The 25462-nt window shown below is 38.9% G+C and overlaps 1 protein-coding gene across 5 annotated transcripts in view; it reads right to left on the bottom strand.

Annotated features, from left to right (window-relative positions):
• Positions 1 to 25462, bottom strand: part of ATP2C1 (ATPase secretory pathway Ca2+ transporting 1) — a 61678-nt gene that overhangs the window by 27259 nt on the left and 8957 nt on the right. Inside the window, exons 1-5 of one of the 5 annotated variants that reach the window (XM_066555930.1) lie at positions 17274 to 17290; positions 16272 to 16422; positions 3136 to 3246; positions 2115 to 2231; positions 464 to 553 (exon numbers count right to left, since the gene is read on the bottom strand). In XM_066555930.1, coding sequence (XP_066412027.1) covers positions 464 to 553; positions 2115 to 2231; positions 3136 to 3246; positions 16272 to 16277 — 324 coding nt within the window. In that variant the 5' untranslated portion in view covers positions 16278 to 16422; positions 17274 to 17290. Of the gene's footprint in view, positions 1 to 463; positions 554 to 2114; positions 2232 to 3135; positions 3247 to 16271; positions 16441 to 16966; positions 17026 to 17273; positions 17291 to 25462 lie in introns of those variants that run through there. The other 4 variants (XM_066555908.1, XM_066555922.1, XM_066555915.1 and 1 more) reach the window with 4 other exon arrangements.

Genomic DNA, 25462 nt, shown 5'->3' with positions numbered 1-25462 from the left:
TCTACAAAAATTATTTCAGCTTCTATCTTTCTTCTGTGATTTCTAGACAGTTCAGGTTTTACTTCATGTTTTAAAAGATTACATCTTTCAAGTAAATTCACAGAAGGTTTTTGTTGGCTTCAATTTGAAATTAAAGCATAATTTTAGATTAAAATTACATAGAATACACCAAAAATTGCTTCTCTGAACAAATGCCTAAAGACAGGCATTTTACCAATAGAAAAGATGCAAGAAGCAGCCAAAAATTATTCATAGATGTATTTTGATATGTATTGCTCTCAAAGAACACAAAAAAACCAAAATCCAGTCACAAACTAAATGGATTGAACGATAACACACAAATCCAACTCAGTAACTGCAATCAAGTGATACCACCCCACACTGGCACTCTCATGATGCTGAACACACATGTGGTCACACATTCCCAAGTACTCCCAACCAAGACAGAATTTTAATTGCTTACCACAGTAATACTGACAGCATCATCAAACTGATGCATTACAACACTGATGACTGCAGATGCCAGGAGAAGCATAATAAGGGGATTTTTAAACTGAAATGAAACAGAATAGTAATTCAGCCACACTCTTGACAGAAAGGCCATTTTACCTACCCCCTCAGAGCACACCAGATCTATTTTTGAAACATATTATTCCATTATTAAAATATTTATAACCTAGCAGCGCAAAGAAAAGCTAACTCTACAGTTCAGATGCTTACTTGGGGCATTTTCTTTTAAATATCAAAGACCTTGAATAGACTGTATTCAATATGTAACAGGAAGAAAATGTTTCTTACATTTCTTGATTCACATTTTAAATGCAAAAAGAATAATCTCCTATAACTGTTTATACTGTATTCAAACATACAAAAAGAAGCCTGAAATACATTCAAAATGTCTTAGAGGTAAAAGACTGATCCTGTTCCAGCAACTGATCACTGTTAAGGTAGCAATATATTTCTTAACTTTCAATTCATGATTTCTTCTTTTACAAGATAAAAGTTTTCCTTTTAGATCATATGATTTCCACAGTTTTTTAAGGCTAAAACAATAAAGGATCTTTCTTCTATGACAGCTAGTTGCTAACGTGCTGATTTTTTTGAGAAACAGTATAAAAAAGAACATTCCTACAATTCAGTTGAAGAACATTCCAAAAGCAGATCTGATAAGCACACTCAAAGCAAGCATGAATCTTAATACATCCCATCTAAAATAGTCCTGGGCAATATGCCTTAGAAGTGCTCTGTTGTATCTGAGTAATTGACCCTACACACTTGAAAATAAAGCATTAACGCCAGAGTACAGCAGGATGGGATGTGTTCCCACCACTACCATCATCAGAGCACTGAATGTCTTTTTAATCTCTCCCAAGGAGCACAGAGTCAACCACAGAGTGCAACTTCAGGGTTGCGCTGCAGCACAGCCAAGGTGCAGCAAACACAGACCAAAAGGTTTACCATTACAAATGCATTAGAAGAATCCTCTGTGCAAATATCTTGTATAGCTGGGAGGCGGGACGGGTAGGCAGGAGAAAGTAGTGACACTTTCACATCAGATATGCATATATGTATTTGAGATATATCACACTGGCAAGAAACAAATTCACACTTGACTCTTGCCAGTTCTGCTCAACACCAGAATCAAGGCTGGTCCCACCTCCACCCTCAGATCAAAGGCAGCGGTTTTGCTTTTTGAAATTTCCTATCAGGTTCTTCATATTTCACATTCCATTTAAATATTTACCAACGGTCATATGCATTGTTCTCTGATCTTAGTACAACTCAGGACCAAGTTTGACTATAGGGAAGTTTATTCTGCTTTTCTAGCCCTCAGGCTAGTTATGAATGGCACCCTTTGGATACCTATGAACATACATTTAAGAACAAATCACAATCAAAACACTATGATGTTTATAGATACACACCTAAGTAAAAGCTTTTTCTATAGGTAAATTAGATATAAATTTTAAAAGCTGTAGGTTCCCACTCAACTAGATTTTTCCCCACTTTTATCAAAATATGTTCATGTATACAAGAGCTAAGCAAAACAAAATAAAGAGCAAAACTACTGAAAAGTATTAAAACCAAAAAGCAAAAAGGACAAAAATCTTCACCTGGGATATATATTTTTTCCACAGTGGCTCATCTTCACTAATATCAAATTCATTCCATCCATGGAATGCCCGTCTATGACAAACTTCACAGTTTTTTAAGCCATTCTGAAGATTAGCCTATTAAAATATGCAAAGATTGAAACACCAATTACACTGAGAAGCTGGGGTAAATTCTCACACCCAAATACACAGCCTTCGATTATACGAATCTGGGCAACATCAGAAAGGCAAGCTTGGAACTACTGTTTGTACTAAAGTAACAATTATTTTAAACTCTGGCAGTATTTAAGGAATTCAATCAAAAATTCACAGAAGAACTACGGAAGCAAATGTTGCTTCACATCTGTAAATGACTGCTGGTCTTTCCTGCAAAAAACTCTACAACAAACCAAACTGTGGACATCCTTCAGGGTCTTGAGGGTGATGGCAGGAGTTCAGTGACTCAGCCAAATGACTGCAATAGCTTCAAAATCTTGAGTTGTCAGTGACCAATATTTATCATGGTGTACTCCTCAAGCAGTCAAGCATACAGAAAATGAAAATAGACCATCTATCATGAAAATTAATCCAGGCTGAATGGTTCATAAATCTGTCGATGGGTAGCTTTCTCAGTCCTGTTTCTCCACTTAAGATGGAGGCTACCAAAATAAATTAAGAACATTAAAGATTCCTTAGGGAAATGGAAGCAATACAAAAAGAAAAACCCAGGACAGAATTTTATAGCAAAATTGACTCTAGGATTTTTATTAACAAATTGCAATGTTCAAAGCAGACAAATCCAAACATTTTCAAATTCAATCTCACTCCCCCTGCACATGTCCAATTTTTTTTTTAATATTAAGAGATTAAAGCATTCCTAGTAACAAGTTAAAAATCAACTTGCTTTTAGAAGCAGGTAATAGCTAACATGAAACTGCATGATAATGCATCAACATTCAATTGCAAGATCTGTCCTTAAGAAATATCACACTTATTGCTTGCTAGCATCAGTACATTCTTTTGATATGAAAAATTTACTTACTTGCAGAATACTTGCTACTTCATCAACTGGCAATTCACTTGCTTTTTTTGAAGACAGTACAGGAATCATTGTCTCATTGTCACCATCAGGGATTTTTTGAAGACGTGCAACCTAGAAACAAAACCAAAGTCTGAAGGGAAGGAGAGTGCTAATGTTTTATTTTAAACAACACATGCCAGAGCAATTAAGTATTTAAACCATTCAAAGGCAGTTTTTTATAAACATTGCACTTTAAAAAAATCTACAATTCATCTTATTTTCATGCAGTTACCACCTGCAATAATAAAACACAGGACATGCAAGTGAGAACAATAATTTCTCTCATATGTTCACTGATGGCAAAGATCCTAACAGCAAAATAACTTAATAATCCTTTAGCTCATTATCATCAATATCTAGTCAGAAAGTCAGCCCAGATAAATGTCACTTCCTGCTCCTACTTTCTAGTCATTAATGAAGGTGCTCTAAGCAGGCCTACTTACATTTTCTTGTACATAAAAAAGGAGAAACACCAGTAAGAAAACCTCAAACAAGAGTACAGATGCAAGTGAAACCATAAAACTTGACTACAGTACAAAAGCTTCAAATCAATGCCATAAAAAGCAATGTTTTCTGTAATTTTAGGAAGCTAAAATTTTGTGAACTGCAGAAGAACGCAATAGCAACACTGATTGCATAGGTCAGCACTGCTTTGATATTTAATGAAACTTCAGAGTTTCTGATTTTTGTTTACATGAGAAGCTGGAGTGATACTCTTCCTGCTGACTGTCTCACTGCAGCCACAATTAATACTTCATGCTGTACAGACAACCCCCCACCATTAACTGGAAGAGACCTAACATGCAAACATGCAGACCACAGAAATGGCTTTCACATTGTACTTGCACAGAATTTCAAGTGGCAGGTTTATGCTTTAGAAAATAATTACTGCATTGTATATAACTCCTCTATGGGTGCTGAGACTTAAGACCTGAGTACCTAAAGGTGACAACACATTAAGAGATTGCCATACCTTTTCTGGGACATAAAATGCTGGAATCTTCATTTTTTATATTGCACACTGTTGGCCACGTACTCTACTATTGTAGCTCATTTTCCTAGTAGCTACCCAATACCAGTTTTGGGCAGAAAACTCTTAAGCCTAAGTGGTGCTCCAAAACAAGCCCACAAACATGTGACTTTGACCAAAGTGATTCCACATTCTCAACAAAAATGCAACCATGCCTTCCCAGTACGGGCAGGCAGAAATGAACTGACAGCCATTACAAATTTTAGTGCTAAGAAAAATCTTTTTCCCTGTAACAACTGACATCAGTGCTAAACACAAACAACAACTCCAAAAGAGGACATATAACAGGTCATTTCCCTAATATTATCAATTAGGGCTTCAGGTAGTCTAATAATGTTTTTAAAGATTATTTTAAGAATTTAAATATTCTTAAACAGAAATGTTAAGGTTCTCTAAGTGACCAGGTTTATTTTCAAAATAAATCTTTATTAGCACAGAACTACAGTGCAAAAACAAAGCTTATTTTGACAACCTTTTTGTGACAGACTCAAAAAAGCCAGTCATATTGAATGTATTTCAATCACATTATCTTCCACTTTTACAAAGAACGCTGTACTCTATGTGGTGGAAAAAATCTACAGAGAAAATCTGATATAGAATCAGAAAGAGAAAGGCTCAGAAAGTCTTTTTATAACCAGCTTCTTTCACCAGAGTAGAATTACATATGGTACAATAATTCTGCGTGGATCCTCATCCAATTTCTAAAAACCCTCTACAATCTTTATAGATTAAACTACACTTGCAGTTCAGAAAAGAACAGCTTCAAATGTCTAACCCTGCCACAAATTAAATTTCAATTGCTTAGTCAATGAGAAATCAATCACTATTCTCCTCACAAAATATAAAGTATGTTACACCAACATATTTAGGTCTGAAAAACAGCTGTGCTTGCTATCTGCTGGACTGCAGTAACTATATTCAAGCAAATGATTTTGCTTTTACTATGCATCTTTTACTTCCACAAAACTAGAAAAATTATTTATTCTATGATGTTGGCAAGTGCTCTCTACATCCCTTTGCACTGCTGCCCACCAGAGATCTGGGCCTCCACAACACCCTTTAAGGTACCCAACAGAAGCTATTCCCAGAACCACAGTGCTCTGGGTTGGAGACAACCCACATATAGCAGAATTTCTTTCCATTCTATGCTGCAATCAATTTTCCATCATTCATCGGTTCATACCTTAAAATAGTTCAGTATTTCATTGCAGGCCAAGTTTTTTTATGGATAAAGAAAATATGGACTAAGAAATGATACTGGCCAATGTCAGGTATTGGATACAGGCAGCACATACATCACCATTGAGGCTTCTATGTCTACAGCTTTCCATTCCCCACTTGCAGCTGATTCCACCAAGGAACAAAGCAGCAGGATGCTAACTAACAAAAATACACCACTGCCTCAGGAAGGGCTTTTCTTGGACCACTTCCAAGGTACACAGCATCATTTCTAGGCCAAGAAATATGCATCAATCATACGACCATGGAACTGTGACCAAAGGATGTTTATCAAAATAAATACAAAATAAATACAAATTTGTCTGGAAGGCTTAAACTACCAGAAATTCAGAGTTCCCTTCTCTTTTCTCTGAAGAAAAATCTTGTCAACTAGTTAACAGCAATGTGTTACTGTTTCTTCTTTCTTATAGGCGACAAGAGCCTACCTAACTTCCTTCTACCATGACCAATATGAAGTACCAACAGCTTACCTCTGGCATTGCTTTTCTCAGCTTAGCAGGATGAGTCCATTATCCATCAGCAGGGCTCACTGACATCAGTATATTTGCACAATTATTTTTAAGGGCAATTTTAGCTCTTCTTGCTCAGGAAGTGAAAATGGAAGGACCCATATTCACACCAAGAGCGGTCTAAAAATCTAGAACACCCTCATAGCAAAATCTATTTTTAGACAAACTGGTGACCAGAACACTTTGGCTAATTAGCTAATATAAAGCCCTCCAAACGTTATATAAAGCTACTCAACTGACCTACAAGTATGAAACTCAAAAGTAGTAGAGAAACAAATCTATAGAGAACAGCAAAAATGAAAAAAAAATCCCAGATGTTCACAAAAAAGAAATTTAAGTTGAGGTACTGAAAGAAATTCTAATTCTTTGAGATTCCTTCTGAATCTTCAGGTCCATCTGAACAGCTCACTAAATCTGTCTGAATCTGTCCCATCAATCCCTGTAAAACTGAACCCCTTTCAAGCCATGCAAGTACTGCAAAGACCTTTCAACTCATTTGTAATGATCTGCCTGTAAGATTATTACTGTGTGAGCAGTCAGTGACCCACATTCAGGTACGTGATTATCACAGATCCCGTGTGATCATTACTGAGTCATGCTGTGTCCAATCAATAGCACAATTAATGAATGTCCACCTAATCAATGTGTAACTAATCAATGTGCATTTCATTTTAAGTATGTGTACAGTGAGCTGTCTTTCCCACTTGAAATATTACATGCACCTTGCTCAGCTCAGGAACTGCAGTTTCATTGATGAGGTAAGGATATTAGAGCACTTTGTCCATGGGATGCTTCAAAGCTCTGATTCCAGACCTGACTACCATTAGTGATGGATGACTCTGCACTGTAAAACCCCGTAACAGTACTAATGAACAATGAGTAAACAACATCTACAATGTGCCATGCCCTGACCAGAGGTCCTTCCAAAGCTGTATCATGTCAGGATTCACAGCATTAGAAAGGGTATACGATTTTATACCTTGTTATTGCCTTTCCTCAGTTATTAGAAGTGATCTGCTTTTCGTGCCTTTCTTTACTGGGATCCCAAAAGAATAAGGACTTCCTCACCCACCATAAAAATTAGGTTTCATTTTTTAATCTATCTTCCCCACACTGAAAAAAAACAGTAGTGTTCAACATAATAAAAGGTATTTCACTGAACACCAGACTGAAACATACAAGCTTCCCATTTCCTGAACTTTCTATATGATCAAGCTATGTGTGATATATACTGAAAGGTTTAAAAAGCTCAGATCCTACAAAGCATGTTCTTCTCCAAGTCTGCACAATCCAGAGCCTGGATAATAGGTGCACAGAGGCAACACAGACACCCATGCATACAGTAAGATACTTAAATATCAAGTATTCTTCTGTACTGTCTGGAATCCTGAAAACACACAGAACTAGAGATAACTAGATGTCAATGGCACAAAGACCTGACTCTCCCTGTGGATGCACACAGACTTTGGACACAGTTCCCACTAGGCAAAGACTCTTGGCTGCAAAATGCATCTTTAAGGAAAAGACTACCCAGAATGGAAGTAATCATTTTTTTCTGTCATTTCCATCAGATGTGAAGAATCACTGCAAAATCCTCTCCTGCTGATTAGGACATTGTGGCTAGAGGTGTTGGAGATGCACATTTTTAACTGTCTTCTTTAAAGCAGAACTATCTTATCTCTCTTAAGCTATCAAGCTCTCTATTTCAATAGATCATTGCTCAGCATTACAACAGTGATTCCACAGAGTCACTAGCTAACAATGCCCTTAAAAATATCTATCTCACTAGATGTTTATGCCATCTTTCCCTCCCCGTCTTGTTTAGAAGGCAAAGTGCTTCTGGAACCTCAATACAAGTCCCAGCCACAGAACCATGGCCAAGTGATGACAAGACACAAAAAGCAAAGCACACACACACAAAAAAAGGCATTAGGCACACTTAATAGTTACAGTAAATCCTAGACCAACTGTACAGCCAGAAGCAAACCCCTGAAGCAATAGCAGGATTCCACGAGTGGAGATAAGGCAGACAGGAGCACACAAAGAGCCCTCAGACCATTTTGAAACCAGCAATACTCAACATGGTTGTGACAATGACTTGATTTTATCTGTGAGATTCCACTAGATTTTAACAGGAATTAAATCTCCAGAGAAATTAACCACTACTGCTAGCAGAAGAAGCAGGCAGAAGCAGCTGAGTGTGGCACACAGAGATTTAATAAAATAAATAAAACCCAGTGCAATCAAGTTCACAAACAATAAATGCAGTCAAGCTACATATTTACCTTAAGTAAACTCTGATTTTTACTGTCTTATTCTTGGCTTTTGAACTAATTTATTTATACTTAAATTCTGTGCATAAAATTGGAAGATATCTTGAGAAAGGCTTTATCTTTACAGACTGTTTGTACCTTGTGTGTGATTAAATCATGAAGACCAAGTGTGATCGGCCAGCAACTTCTCAAATGAGCCTCAAACTCTACTCAAGTACAGTGACTGACCACAGAGCCCTGTAACAGAAGGCTTGTAGGAGATGAGTGAGGCTGAAGCGCCCACGAAGCTCAGGAAATAACGCAGGGTGTGACAAACCACTGCTGTTGCAAAGAGGCTGACTTGGCCTCTACACAGTGGGACAGGAGGGTGGCCTTTGCTTTGGATAAACACCTCAGTCAGCTGAGTGGATCAACTGGTGGTGTGAATGTTTCTCCCCAATTTCATCAAAAGAATGCTAATGTCTGAGTTTGCATCCCCCCCATGCTGGTCAGGCTCACATTGCTTAGTGACCACATGCACTGAACCAAAAAATTTCAGGAGCACCATATGGGGTCTCAACCCCACCTGATCCTTTCTGGTGATGAGGGATGCCCAGCATGACAATGGTGCATATATTACAGAGACAGGAAATGGGAATCACATTGGTACTGCAATTGAACTGTGTATTGAAATGCCTACATTTTGCCAATTACAAACGATACTTATAAAATATACTGTAAACATCATATGCATGTGTGCTTCCGCTAAACGAAAAAACCCACATAGCATCAAGTATCTTCAAACACACACATTTGATATCACAGAATCAATTAGGCTGGAAAAGACCTCTGAGATCAGGGCCCAACCTATGGCCAAATAGCACCATAGTGACTAGACCATGGCACTGAGTGCCACATCCAGTCTTTCCTTAAACAGGGACACCTCCAGGGACAGTGACTCCACCACCTCCCTGGATAGTCCATTCCAGTATCTAATCACCCTTGCTGGGAAGAAATTCCTCCTAATGTCCAAGCTAAACCTCCTCTAGGCGTGACTTGAGGATATGTCCTCTTGTCCTGTCATGAGTTGCTTGAGAGAAGAGACCAACCCACACCTGGCTACCCCCTCCTTTCGGACAGTTCTAGAGGGCAATAAGGTCTCCCCTCCTCCTCCTTTGCTCCAGACTAAACCCCAGCTCCCTCAGCTGCTTCTCATAGGACTTGTGCTTCAGACCTTCACCAGTTTTGTTGCCCAAATATTCAATGTTGCACCCTCCTTATGTGGGTTATCTAAAAGAACCTGGTCAGAGAGCATTAAACCCTGACACATACCTCTGTGGAAAATAAGGCTTTCAGAACAAGAAGGGCCAACACTTATTTGACACAAACACCCACCCACGACCAATTTGCAAAAAGAATGTTTTGCTTGTCACTGCAACGAGCTGTCCCTTCCCACCCCACGAAAGACTGAAGTCTGCAAACTAATGAGCCTCTTGTTTTCTACCAGGCACTGTTTGCTCAGAAAAAGAAATACTTTTTGAAGGCTTTGAAGTTACTGTCTACTATCTTTTACTGAATGTACTCCTCTGGAAAAGTGCGATGATTTTTCACTTCTGGGAAAACAGCTGCAGCAGTCCTGTATTCTAACAGTCAAAAAAAAAAAAATTGTTCCTATTCAACAGTATTTTAGTTAAAACATTTACCAGGAGTCCCCACATCAAAGGAAGTTCACACAGAAAAGTTCTGACTCTAAAAAAGCCAGAAGGGAAGAAAAACACTGATTTGCATTAATGAGTTCTCCTTGTAGAGTAATTTTATCCTGGGAGGTCACAGTTTTCAGACCCTTGCTATTGTGTGTCATTTCATAATACTTTATAGAGAAAGGGCAAGATGCCACCCATTAACCAAAGAAATATAAACACCCAAATTATGAGAAATACCTGGTAAACTGCTCTGTAACCCTGAAAAAACCCCTGCCTCATATTCCAGTACCACTTCAGTAGTGCTTAGGACTTTCACTATGGCCAAGAAACAACCATAATGCAGAACCATACTCTTTGACACACAACTTTGGCATTTCTGATCAAATAAGAAACAGAAATCAAATACTGGCACTGACCATTTTAAATCTCAACATTTGTCCTACCTTAAAAGTCATAAAATATTTAAGCGACCTTTCCCCAACCCCATCTACTTCAGGCAGTGTAATAAAGACTAAGATGATCCACTTATCATGCAATTTATTAACTCTACAATAGCCTCAAGAACTATTTTCAAGTCCTAAGAATACTCTCCAAGAACACTCTCTGAGAAACATGTCTCCACACCTGGAATACATTTTACTCTTCCAGCATGTTTCCCAATGTCTCCTTTAATTTAACAAACTAAGTAGGACATCTAGTTCAACTGAGGCTACCAGCAAAGAGTAAAGATGGGCAGTTTGCTGTAATCATGGCATACACTGTGTGGTTATCTTGCAAACCTTGTGAGTGGCACCTGCCCACTCTCTAGCTAGAGAAAACATTTCACAAAAATAATCATACCTTAACCTGACTGCAGTGCTGTTGACTGTCAGAGTGACGGCAAAAGAAATCCATCTAAACCTCCAACATCACCTTATCTTCCTTTAGCTTATTTAATGTACAATACAGGGAAACTTCAGAATGCCAAACTCATTTTCTATTTTCATTTCTACAAAAGATTTACCATTTAGAGCATTTATGCATACTCTGGAGGATGTACTACAATGGGTTTAAAGCCTCATTGCTGAAAGCCTGGAGATGGCATCAGCTTTACCACAAAGGCACTGACAAACGCATCAGACCTATCTATAGTTGGTTGGCCAAAATATTCAGTTTTCAATCTTCCTGTTCAAAAAAACTCCTTGAACACTGGAAAAGTCCCCTTGGGCATTTCTTACATTTGTCATTACCTACTAATCAGAAGAACAAAAAGATAAACAATCCTAAGCACACACTAAAATTAGCAAATCAATGCTAGTGCCTCGATGAAAGCAAAGCTCATCAGTTCAGAAACTCAGCCACCAAGGAAGAGAGCCCTGCTGGCCATACCTCATTTGACTCTAAATAGCTCCTGCTTCAGGTTAAATCCTGATTCGCTGGAAGGCCTTTACAAGTTCAAGGCCAAAAAACTTTGGGTGTAAGTACCAGTCAATTATCTTGCCAGAGAGTCACTAACTTTCCAGAAGAGAACATTTAAGCTTAGAAATAAGATCATATGGCTGCTCTCCAAAAGCCTGCTTGTATCTCATAACACTCTGAAGTGCTGAGCTTCTCTGTATCAAGGATGGCACTTGAATGGCAAACACTAAAATGAAGAGCTTTACCACCCTGTGATGTGCTGCTAATGTATCCATGACATGCAGAATTTAGTTGCCATGTACTGGTATTGAGCAAAAACAGCAATACAAATATTCTCTCAGTATTTGTTTAAAATAATGAAGCTGCAAGACCCCATATCTGATTATATCTTTGACAGCTATACACTCTCTTCATAGTGCAATAAAATAAATTTCTAAGTAAAAAAATACTGAACTTACTGTTTACCACAGTTCTCAGGACCTAACTACTGTCAGTGTCAATTTAAAGGCAAATATAATTCAATGCATAATTACTCCACTTATGGTAATAAATTTTCTTATGGTTAGTATCAAGAAAGCAGCAACACTGTATTCACAATGCTTCTTCCTTTTTTTTTGTGAATTATGTATGCAGAAAATTTTTGATTTAAAAATATTTTAGAAGCCTCTGTAAAAGATTCTGTTGATAGCATCTGTTAGTCCATTATCCATTTTATCCTTTCTAATTGTTTGGAGCAGAATGTTTACAAAACAAATAACTAGAAACAGATGCTTGTCCCTAATTTATACCTTGATTACTGCATTTTATTTTCCCTCTCTTCTCTGCATTGTAACTTTATCATGCCTTCTGGCTTCTACAAACCACACTGCAAATGTCAATTTTATCACCCAATGTCAATTAGGTATCATTTGAACTCTTTCCCTAGATCAAAAGCAGATCTCACAATTAAAAATCTATTTATTAACTTATGCCACTCTTGCAAAAGTCCACCATGGTATGTGGGTGAATTGATACTGAATGGAAGCCGTGATTATGTCAGGAACTGAGTCAGGCTAACAGGTCTCAGTCCTCTGTCCCTCACCATTTTCCACATTACCTGAACACTTCATGAACACATTCAATTTTCCAACTCAAGAAAGCTGCCCAACAAGGGCAAGGGGAAGGAAGGGCTGGGCTAACCTTCTGCCAAGTCTGCAAGCCAGACAAAACAACCATGAGAGACAACACAACACAACGCTAGTGCAGGAACACAGCTCAGAAGCAGGATCTTTTTTCAGCTATAAAGGAGACCCTTTTATTCAGTCCTACAGAAAAGCACCCCAAGACGCTCAAAATCACTGCATGTGTGTCACTCTTCACCAAAAAAAAACCAAGAAAAAATGTTTCTCTTTTGTTGAATTTTGTTTGCATTTTCCTTACAGCAATGCTCCTCCTGCCTCATCATGAGATTATATATACCATAGACTCTCCAAGTAAAGAAGTTACAAAGGGAGCAAAATAATTAAACATACATTCTGCAACATCTGAACTCAAAGTGGCACCATGTTAAATCACTTCTAGGTTATTATACATTAACATTTTCAAGTTCTCTGCATGGGGAAAAAAGGGGAAAGAAAAGGCTAAAACTATCAAATGCTCCATCAACCAAACAGATGAAAAAGTTATTCTGACTGTTCATTTAAAAAGGAAATACATGTTTCTAATGCATATTAATTCTAAGCTATAATAACTTAACAGTTATTTAAGTTATTGAAGTACTGTTTAAATATAGGAATAGAATTGGTCTTGAGTGAAAACTCACACCTTTTTTTTTTAAAAAAAAGAGAAAAATTCTCATCTCTCACCTTAACCTCCAAGTTCAAAAGATGTAACTTGTGCCAACATAAGGATAAAGTATTAGTTTCTAGCTTTCTACAAGCTGTAAATAGTAAAAAATTGTAATCAATTTATATAAAATTTCTTGTTTCACCTACTAATTTGTTTAGAATTCATCTGCATCCCAAAAGGAACTTGAACTGCAGCAGTAACACCAAGTCCATTTGAGAACCTCCAACATTGCAAATTTCAATCTGATTATTTTGGATATTACTTAATGAACAACTGATGATGCCACTCTGGAACCATTTAAGTTGTTTTCAAGCCTCTGCTGCTGCAGGCATCCTTCCCCCCTCTGTTGTCTATGGCATGTACACATGCTCCACCCCTTCGTTAGGACTTACAGCTGCCTAATCCATGATGAGCCAGTCCAGGGTGCTAAAACTCCCTGCCCCCAAAACCCAAAATCTATTCAATGATCTTCAATCTGATAGCTTAGCAACTAAACCCATTTTTGTCATTTAAAAAAAGCCACCAAAACAAAAATCCACCACCCATGAAACTCTGGTCTGATTTTTTGCACACACCTTCCATATGATTTTGGGAAAATCTTTTTTGTAGAAAAATGTTACTTTGACCTCTTCCATTCAGGTCTTAATGATATAGAAATAAATCCTACCTAAAGGCCTTGAAAACAAAACAGGACTCCTATTTAACATTTTGTATTTGTGGTCATGGTCTGACCTTAAAGAAGCTCAAAGTCTATGAAACCTGTTCTTTATTTTTCTGCTAAAAGGCAGACTTCTACAAGGTAATCCTGATTCAAACAAACAGCCTAAATCACAATCTAAAAGACGTTGATAAGAGGAAGAAAAAAAATTAAGACTACATTACAAAAAATTACTTCAAATGGCCTAGAGGTATCAATGGAGAGATCCAAAATTTACAAAATTATGTCTTGTCTATGCAAGATTTCCTTAACTGCCTACAGTTTAAGTAAAAGCTCCTCTTACAGAAAGAAGCCACAAAATTCACTTATGAGACTTTCCAAACACATACTTGAGGGAAAAAAAAACTTAAAAATATTCTAAATGCAATCTTTGTTATACAAGATTACAAAGGTTTTTCAGCTGCAGCCAGGAAAAAATACATTAAAGAACATCAAGAGTGCTGGGAAGTTCCAATATGAAAGCTGTTGGTGTCCAGCTGCCTCAAAATGTCACAGTGATAGAAAAAGAAGGGCTCAGAAATACCAGGAACACCAAAACAGATAGTACACAGTTGTAAATATCCATGCCCATCTGGAGACTCAATTAATCATGAGATGAAGGGATATGGGAGCAGAAATAGTGGAGAAGAAGTAATTCATGCATTCAAAGAAGCACTTCAGTCTTTTTATCATACATCATTTTCTCCTACCCCATTTTGAAAACCCTCAATAAACCACAGCCTTCATTTCTACCTTTGAAATATAGATCTGATCATACTTTAAAGTATTTTCTCCTAGCCAAAGCCTTTTTTAATATTATTTCTATCACAGAAATAATACTAATTTTTATGTATAGTTCATTTATTCCATAAGGAACGTCATCTTTGTGCATTTGGAAGAACAGAACACAGAGCCACACTATCACACACAACTCGACTGTGCACTCCATCTATGACACACTATTTATTTGGCAACAGAACTGTAAGGTATTAAAAGTCTTTCTGCCATTTGGGTTTTGGGACACAGATACTTTTTTCCCTTAAGTGTGATTCCATTCAGTGGTATTATCTCTGCTTGCCTTCCCCCCCCTCCTGGGCGTTGCCCATTCAAAACCCTTTTACTTGCAACAGTGACTGCAATGCAAAAGCACTGACCCCACTTCTGTCAGCTATCCAGCCTCTAAAAACAAAGACCAATCTTCTAGAGGTGCTCTGTGCACTTCAAAATTCCTGCTACCTAACAAGGTCCACACTCTTCTTTACAAATATCCAGCTGGAGGCCATGATCAGTAGAATTTAAAATATTCTAACATGATTTTAAAGTTAGAGGAAAGTTCTGAAATGTCAGATGATAGCAACCTACATACACAGTTTTCAACATGGGTTGGATTTCACAACTACCACAACTTTCCAGTCATCCATGACAATCATAATTCAAAACAGAAAAATATCCAATAATAAAAAATAACTTAGGTCTACCCCTCAATCTCAATTCAGCTCTTCATTCAAGTCAAACAATTAAAAAAACCCTCCTCTTTTCAGAGAGGGGTGGGAGAAAAAGGGACATCTAACATGTCATGTAACAACCTGTAGCAGAGCAAATCCAGCAGCCACCTAAATCCCCACCCATTTTCAGAGAATAGCGATGACATAAGGGGGGGGATATCAATGGTTCTTCCCTTATACACATAGTAACAAAAATAAATTTTAGAGATTTTCAACACACAGAATCAAACAGAAAGAGAAACATACAAAATTTTAAAAAACCAAATCAATAAAGTTCATAGTCACTGTCACAATGCAAAGGGGCTTTCAAGGTTCCCAGAGCATAAACTGAAGACCAACAGGAAAAAACTGAAATAACTCCCCAGGTTAAGTAATTTCCAAACTAGACAAGAAGGGGAAAGCAAAATAGAGCAACTTTTTTCAGTACTCAAAACTTCAGTATCACTTTTTAATTAAATACTGTCCAAGAGAGGAAATTTGAGTAATTTTCAAGAACGTATAAATACAAAAATATTTCAAAGAAAAATGCAACTAATGCTTCTCAATCTGTCCCTGAAAGAAAAATTTAAGAGAACCATATAATCTAAGCAAATACCAAGCAACTAATGCTAAAAAGCTTCTGTCTAAATAAAATATTTCTATTCCAAACACATGGAGCACTAAAACGCACAATAGATACTTTGTATATGAAGAGAGAATAAAATCTCTCTGACAGTTCAACAAGCAGCAACACAAATAACGAAAAACGATGATGCTACAAATCTTAAAACCTCGAAATGCAGATCAAAATCCCTACCACAAGATTAGCACACGAGAGCAACCCTGCGAACCCCTGGAACGGTAAAACATACACACGCACCAGTAGGAGTTGTCACCAAATTGCATGCAAAAATCCTCTTAGCTCCAATGAAGTCAGTGACTCTGATGAGACCTTTACCTTCATTTTCCATCGAAATTGTACTTGAGTCGATAGTTACAAAAGTCTTTAGCAACAGCAGCGCTGGAGCGGGAGCGGAAAGGTGAAGAGAGAAATGCCCCAAGATCCCAGGCAATCACCGTGCTCCCTTTGCCCCCACCTGCAGCAACATCTGCAAGAGAAACCAACGCTAAAAGAGGAAAAAATAATTAAAAAAAAAAAAAAACACAAAAAACAAAATAAAATGCCTATAGGCTTCCCAGCGCAGAGCAGCACACGCACACCCAGGGAGCCCGCAGAGCTGTCAGAGACCACCGAGGATGAGGATTAGGATTAGCTGCCCAGCAGCTCCAGCAACACGGAGGAGCAGCGCCGCCGCTTCCCCCTCGCCACCAGCGCCTCCAACAGCCTCGTCCCGCCCGGGGAGGGGCGTTCGCTCCTAAAAATAAACCCTCACCCCAAGTAACCCCCCTTCCCCGCTCTGCCCGCACCCCGCATCCTCGGCGCCAGGCGGGAGACAGCGGAGCGGCGAAGGGAAGCGCTGCCTGCACGAAGCGACCCCCGCCCGCAGCCCCCTCGGCCGCCCGGCCCCGCCCGCACCGTAGCGCAGGCCGCGGGGCAGCGCGGGGGAGGCGGCTGGGGCAGCGCACGGAGGCGCAAGCGGCGGCTCCGGCTCGGTCGCCGCCCCGGCCCCGGCGCCCGGCCGCGCCTCTCACCTCGGAGTGCCGGGGCGGCGCGGCCGCATCCCCGCTCCGCTCACTTCCGCGGGCAGAGGCGGCGGACGGGGCGGGGCGCCGCGGCGGAAGGGCGGGCGGAGCCCACACACGCCCGCCGCCCGCGCCCCCGCCCGCAGCGCCCACGCGGTGCCGGCCCCCGGTACCCCCGCCCGGCAGAGCAGCTTCAGCCGCAGCGCCGGGCAGCTCCGCAGGCTGCGGGAGCCGAGCGGCGCCGCGGTTGAAAATGAAACGCGTGTGAACGCCCAGCCTCCGCAGGGAGCCATGGAGGCGCCCGCCCGGTGCCCACCTCGCCCCTGGCCGGGCAGCAGCCGCACGGTGCCGCGAGAAGGCGGATCCGGAGGCGGCGTTGAGCGGCCGGCGCGGGGAGCGCGGAGCCGCGGGCTGTGCTGAGGGGCCCGGCCCGTGCCCTTGGCCCCGCCGGGCCCGGCGCCAGCGCCGGCAGCCAAACCCAGCCCTCCTGGCGTGGGAAAACAACCCTGTCATTCCCGCCCGCCTCAGAGCGCTGCTCTGCCGCCCTCCCATGCAAACCGGGGTCACGCACATGGAGTAGAATCAGAATCATCAAGGCTGGAAAAGAAAGGCCTTTAAGATTATCCAGTCCAATTGTGCACCCAGCACTGCCACTAAGATCCCTAAACCACTAAACTATAACACTAAGTGCCAAATCCAGACCCTTCTTGAACACTTCCAGAGATGGTAGCTCCACAACCTGCCTTGGCAGCCTATTCAAACACCTGATTGCCTTAAGAGTGATTTTTTTTTTTTTTTCTAATAATGGGAATCTCCCCAGAGTCATCTTAGGGCCTTAGGTAGCTCCTATTAGAGTTAACAGTACAGCCAGGCTAGGCTGGCAGCCTTGCTTGGTTTTGCGCCACCACATTATCATATGTTAGCAAAACAGATGATGTAAATGTTAGCAGAAAAAAAATCAACTCAATAAAACTAACTATTTTAAAGGTAGGTTTTAGCTACCAATTATGGAGCCACCAACCCTAATAACTAGTTGAATTCTGGGGGGAAAAAACGCTTTATCAACTCAATTATGTTCATCTTGACACCAAAGGAGTATTATTTGAAACTATAGTTGCAATGCTGAACTCTTTGGCTGGGGAAGTTTTTAAGTAAAAGTAACTTCCACTCAGATGATTCATTTTCATTAAGGTGTGATGTACACTACCAGTAAGAACAAAATACCTTTCAGATTTCAAGGTCAAAATCTAATGAAGACATGCTAATTGTAGGCTTTACACCCCATTTCTAAAGGAGCAGTGACAACATGGTCTGAAAAAAGCACTTGCATTGACATCTCATGATTAACGACCTGTCACCTTGGCTTTGTTTTTCTTTAGCAGCAGAAGAAACCAAACTCAGTCTTTGTCAGTTCATAAGCAGCATTTAACAGAACTGAATTTTAGCATTTCAAATGAATCTCACAACCCATAATAGCATGTCCCTGAAGCAAAAGAGCATCCTTGCTTCTTTTGAAGATAACTTTGAGTGCTAATGTAATATAGATTTGTCAATATATTTTGAGAAGTAAAGAAGAAGTGTTGCCCTAAAGTAAAGGCTCCAGATATTTGCATTCAGGAAATTAAGATGACAACAGGCAGGTTAATAGTTTGGGATTACCTCGTACATAATTTCTGACCTGCCCCATGTAGTTGCCACGTTACTGGAGTATCTCCATGGTTACTCCATGAAGTATCCCACTACAAGGAGCAGTGACTGTCCTCCAAGACAGCACTTCTGTTAACCTGTATGAAAGCATATAAGAAAGCAACTAAAAACCCTTCCAAGACACTCATGACATGCTCACAGTTATAATGCCACAATTTCAACACAAAACTGATGCAGCCAACAAAAAAAAAAACAAAACAAAAAGAACATTTACTTACTTTGTTAAAACAGGTAGGTCTTGCTTTCAATATCATATGCTAACATTAAATATTAAAAATTAGGTAAATATTTCATGGAGAAAAACCAAAACTTGTCAGTCCTAATACTGTCTACATCCACAACATGTTTGGACTTCTTTACATTGTAAAAAGTTTTGGGGAGAAGAGTGGGAATTCCTGAACATTACTGAGATTGTTCACAATTGAGACCTAAATATCTGTGCCAAAGTCTGCATACTAAGAAACATTCTGTGTTCAGGTATCTTACAAGAAAAGAAGTCAAAAGCAAGTCCTACTCCATAGCAACAACTAAAAAAGTTTAATCTTGGAGGCTTAATCTCTTTCACATTATGTACATCTACCAATATTACAGCCCGTGATGCTGCCAGGCAGCTGGGAAGTGCCACTTCAGCATTATACAAGGACTGTATCCATCCTTGAAAATCATATTACAGTTTCTGCTATATTCCACACATGCAAACAGTGGCTGTTTAATAAAAAATGCTCAAAGTATTTTATTTACAGCTGCTGGTAAATGTTGTTTCTTCAAAAATCCCGTCCTTAATGTGGGCTTGATTCACAAGAGTATTAGGACAGCCTTAATATCTTCAGGAAGCCTTATTAAAGTGTGTGGCAAAGGCATTATTTGGCAAACCAAAGCACATTATTAAAATATGATTGTAGAGATAAGTCTGAAATTAAAAAAAGGCTTGGCTTACAGTAACCTGTCATAGCCAGTTGTACTCACAAACTACAGTAATTGTTTTATTTCTTTTAATCTTAAAAAAAATCTTGCAATGAAATGCTCCTCTGAATTTCCAGTAAACAAACATGTCTAGCCCAAACAGAATAGTTCCAGTGAAAATACATATACAAACCAGAAAAATGTACACAAACAGTCCTTTAACTCCTTAAAGAGTTAGAATCTCTTTTTTAAAAAACTACTTGAAAGGATATGCTGTACTGATAGGTTTGGGAGGGAAAAGACTGAATACTTGTGGTTGTTAGCATTTTCTCTTTCTAATTCACAGACATGAAAATACTTCATAAATGCAAGCAAACCTTGTGGAAATAGGTTTACATTCAGGAGAGCAGAGTTTCATGAGCATTCAATGGCAACTTAGGCAGCCCCCTGCCAAAGGCATTCTCCTTCTCTTGCTGTGTTACCAGGTCTCAATGCCACACAGCACCACCTTAGTGTTCTACATCAACAAAAATGGGTTCCTGCCACCCAACCACCACCACCCCATCCCTTCCCTGTCTTTTTCCCCATGAAATTCTCATCATTTACCTCCTCTCCATGGCCAAGTCAGACTTTGCCTTCTGTAAGTGTCTGTCAGCAACAGGCAGCCACTAGATTATTTCAGACTCACAACCCCAAACTGACCCACACCTGAATTCATGTGGGAACTGATTCATATCTGGAATAACCCAACACATGAGTGAATACAGACTTCTCTAAGTCAGAAGTGGTTGTTCTGGCACAGCCAAAAGGGTAGAAGAATATGGGGTCCATGGTACTCCTGCTTTCAGTACTTTCTCTTCTCCCTTAGGCTTTCAGGGCTAAAAACTAATGATTTGATAAATGGAACTGGTTGTCTAGGTTTTGATGCCTTGTTGGGTTTTATAACAGGCAGCTGTAAAAAAGCATACGTAATTTCTGTATGAATTTAGAAGCAACCCAAAATGCTGTTTTTAGCTGCCTTTCTATTTCTTCAGAAGAATCAAACGCCTCTGGAAAGCTTGGAAAAATTAAAAAGTAGTAAATACATTATATTCCAGGAAGTACCATCAATCAGTTGGAAGCAAAAAAGGGAGAATTCACTCTAATGACATAAAATAGATAGGCCTTAACTTGCAGTTTGTTTATATGCAAGCTGAACTTCAAGTTTGGTTTAGTCTTTGGGATCTTGATCAATTCAGCTTCATCTCAATGGCTCCCATGTGCTGCAGCACTACCAAAAGCAGCAAAATGTGTTTTAAACATAACAAGGATACCTATAACTACATGGTTCACAGATTAGAGATTTATTGCAGAGAATTTTGTTGAAGTTACTTTTCAGACCATGACAGCATTTGAAATACTTGTTGCTCTGAAGTGAGCTTCCAAATTCTTTTAAAGTATTGTTTTATAGTATCCTTCTCAAGATGCATTTGAAGTTTGTCAGTGTTGAGTAATGCTACTGAAATCTATTACAAATTTTGTTAATCTCATAGGAATTTATTTATACATTATAATAAGTGACATTTTTCTGAGTCATATCATTGATAATATTTTAATATGGACAAAGCGTTCTGTAGGACTTCAGTTTGGGTCAGAAAGGGCTAGTATATGATCCCTCTGTCAAAAAAGGCTTCTCCACTGCTTGCTTGCTTTGCTTTAGGTTATAACTTAAACATCCCTCAATACACTGATCATAAATCAGCTTTCATGGAAGAAGAAAACTGGTTTCTGGTAAGATGGACTTCCATTTGATTTAATCAGATTTTTTGTTGTCTTTCATCTGCAAGTCAAAATCTCACCAGTGCTTTTACAGTCCTTTACAGAGTTCTTGTATGACTGGAGTCAGGATGGGGAGGGATGATTCTGGAGCTTCTCATTTACATGCTTTAAACGGCACATCATTTGTAAAGCCTGTTACAAATTTCATCTCCACATCCTTTCTATCCATGCTTTTCAACTGATAGCAGATAGAAGCAATCACCTCATCTCCAAATGTTATGTGTGTATGTGTGTGTGTGTATAAAATCAGTTCAAGCTTAAAAGAAGAAAAATTATACCGTTTTCCCAGAGGAAATAAGTGCTCATTTAATTTTATAATTCTGAGCATGTTGGGATGTAAGAAACATAACTACAATTTCAAATTACCTTAGCTCAGCCATGTCTTGACACTGTGCAATTATGCTAATTAAGGAACTTTGGTTTATGGGAGTCTTAAATTATATTTCACTGATTTTTAAAGCACTTGAATTTAACTATGTCATCCCACCCCTAAGCAGCATCCCTACCAATATTCTACATTCAGAGAAGGGGTGCAGCACCACAGAATTTTAATTTGACATAAAATCAGGCTTCTGTGATTGCCCTTCTGCTGGTGCCAAGTTCTGCATTGGCCCTGACATTTTCCTCTCTTGATAACCCAGCTCAGGAGGACTGATCTAGCCAAGAAGAAAGCCTGCCTCAAGAAAGGCTCTACTACTGAACTCCCAGAACTAGTGGAGGAAGGCAGTGTAAAACAGTGACAGGATTAAAAACCTTTAATCAGTTTGAACTATTGCGAATGTATACTCAGAGCATTCAAGAAAATCAGGTTTAATCTATCCTTCAGGCAAAGAAAGTTAATTCATTTTCAGACCATAGCACTCAACTTATCTCAAACCTGCATTTCATCTTCCATACTTTTCTTCTTTAATACCTTCCATCTCACATGCATATTTAATATTCACCTGCTATTTTCCTCCTTCAGCTGCGCTACTTTGAAATAGTTAAAAATATTAATTGCACATTTTCCAGAGAGGTTTCCCTTCCCTTTATTAATGACTCACAGAGATCTTCAGCTGTTTTCTTTCTGTTTTCCCCTCAGTGACTGTTTTCAAAGCTAACTACTCCAGTAAAAGTTTCACTGCTAATATGGAAGCTCTCACAAGTGCCTCTATCCTATCTACTGGAGGCTTCACATTTCCAGAGACATTTTGTGAAGTAAAGATCTAGTTTCACATTGCCTCTAAAAGACAGCCAAGAAACATGTGCTCTATAATTGGAATATGCTGTGAAGCAAGTTACTATTGGAAGTCTTGGCTGAGGCAGACAAAATGCCTTGTTAGGATGTCTGCTACAGGACAAAGACCCCACTCCTCTGCATTGCCAGCTGCAGCTACCATCATGTTGTGGCCTGAATACAGCAGAAGGTGGAAAACTCTTCCCTATGTCCTTCTAAAGGATTACTGCAATTTATTACTTAGCAAAGAAGGCTTCACATTTACTTGTAAATTATTTCAGTTACGTTATAGCAAGCTGTCTGTGGTGGAGAATAAAGACATTTCAACAATGAAACTATAAACAGCTAAAAAAACCACAGCGATAGCAAAGTTTGAATTGATTCAGGGTTAATGTGCCAAGAATTTCAGGAATGCTGCATATATTACCAACAAGTAAGCTTGCCAACACTCTCTTGGAAATTCTTCTTCAAGACTATGGGTGAGAGCAAAACAGGGCAAAGGTAATAGTGAGGAGCTGGCAGTTAATAAACAGATGTTTACATAGTTATACAATTTTGGCTTCTGCAAGAATATGATGATTTGTTTGATAACACACTTAAGCATAATATGTTGGGCTGTGAAATTTTATTCAGACTCAGAGCCAAAAATGCTATCAAGTGAAAGCATGTGGCAACTTTTCAGGTTGGAAGGAATTAGTTACAAACTTTTGTTTTACCAGAGAGCCCATATACATTTTTATTTTTAGTATTACTACAAATTTCATGTAAATGGAGTCAAATATACAGAGGATTTTTTCCTTACCTTATGTCTTAAAAAGAGTGGTCTGATGTCACATTTTTAAAGCTGGTAAATGTTACTGATAAAAGCAATTAATGTGGCATGCTTCTATTGCAACTATGTGCTCTATTGTAGAAACGCCTTACTTTAAGATAGACCCAACTGGTGAACTGAAAGACTAAATCTGTATTCAGATGCTTTCTTAGTCAAAGTTAACAATAAGACTGCAGGGGGAGGAATAAAAACTGCACACACAGGTTATGTAAAATTCAGAAAGTTAGTAAAGTACACTTAGAAAAAATACCCAAATTTAACAAGGTTGTTCTGACCTCATTCCCTATCCAACTACACAAGCTTGTGCTAGGACAGAGTGGAGGTGGGAGCAAGTGCTCAGCAGTGTCTCCATACCACTGCTAATGAATATCAATCTTCAGCACAAGAGAATTAAAAAAAACCCCCACACATTTCACAGAAGGCTCCTGTCTGCCTTGAAAATAGGTGCTAAAATATTACCCAGCAGCATCACCATGTTTAGTAGCCTAACTCTACATAATAGATCACATGTTCAGTTCATGCATCTCCAAAGGCTGGATACAGCCCCAGCTGAAAGTGACAGGAGTGGATATGGGAGAGACAAACCCCACAGCTATATCATATAAATTGGGAGAGTTTATTCCAGCAGCCTGTTGCAATGGGAAGGTTAAAAGGGCCCTGAGGTGCCCCTCTGTCTCCCAGTAATTCAGCAGCAAACGTCAGCTGCTTCTGTGCATCTGCAACAAGCCAAGAAGCACCAGAGAAGGATTTAATTTAAAAAGAGTTGAAACTCGTATTGTAGGCCCTCCTCCCCACCATCTGGCTAGTGGGGACATTCAGTACAATTCAGCATGACAACTGCCTATTCAGAAGGAAGGAGAAAAAAAACCATTTCTCATTCAGGAAAAAAAATTGGGCAGTTCCCATTCCATCTTTGAGGGCCTCCAGCCTAACCAGCCTAATCCAGATCTGTTGAGTTCTGAGGATACAACTCTATAATCAGAGTACATAAACTGGTAGTGATAAATCAGCAAAAATCTTGTTTCCTATTTGAAGTTCAGGCTAAAAGTAAATTTTTGCCCTGAATTTCCTATATACTATTTAGAACTTGACCAGAATATTTTGATATCTAATGAGAGGCATGGTTTTTATCCTACTTCTTTAATATGTCATACAATAAATTTAAGGTCAGAAGATTATCTTTGGTTGTTTTAAGATACTGTTATGAGAACATATCTACCACACATCACATCAATATATTGTACTGTTTATATTTACATGATTTCTATTATATCTATGATTTACTTAATCATAAATCTGCTTATCATTTGTTTATCTATTATTATGTTCTACCAAATAATAAATCTATCCAGCCATATATCTATGACTTATTTAATATGCAGAAATGAAACAATACCAAGATGTAAATCTTTCTGATTCATCAGTTTCTCACCTGTGGAAAATCATCCATGAAGAGAAAAAACAAAACAATCATTGGGAGCCTCTGACATTGTAGTAGCAACATGGATTAGTCAGAAATTACTTACATGTGTATGCATTCAGAACCAAAATCATGATTTTACTTCTCTTGGAGTTGCAACACAGGACTCCTGGAGTATTTTCTTCATTAGATACAGATTACTGTAAGCCAGGTGCTTTTAAGAATTAATCTTTCATGTCTCCCACAATTTTCACTCCAAATTGTTTTCCCTTTTTGAAAACTTGATCTTTGGTTGTTTACAGCCTCACATCTTCACCATTTATGTACAGTGATGCTGTTTTTCTCTTCCAGGGACAGATTATAAAGGATGTAGAATAAACTAACCTTGGTGTTGCAGTTTTTCCTGTTTATAAAGTCTGTTTTATCTGAAAATATAGCCTCACTGCAATATCTAAAGAGAGAGCTAGGTTTGAATAAATTAAGCTTTGCATCAATTCAGCTGTTTCATCCTACAAAGTGTAATCAAGATACTGCTTCTAGGGTCAAAGCACAAAGAATGCAGAACTGTAGCAGAGAAGCTGAAAATTGGTGAGGAAAAATAAAGTCCAT

This window comes from Molothrus aeneus, chromosome 1 (genome assembly GCF_037042795.1).
Source record: "Molothrus aeneus isolate 106 chromosome 1, BPBGC_Maene_1.0, whole genome shotgun sequence".
In the NCBI taxonomy this organism is placed as follows: Eukaryota; Metazoa; Chordata; class Aves; order Passeriformes; family Icteridae; genus Molothrus; species Molothrus aeneus.
Note: the sequence above shows the minus strand (reverse complement) of the source record. Positions and strands in the feature narration are given on the sequence as shown.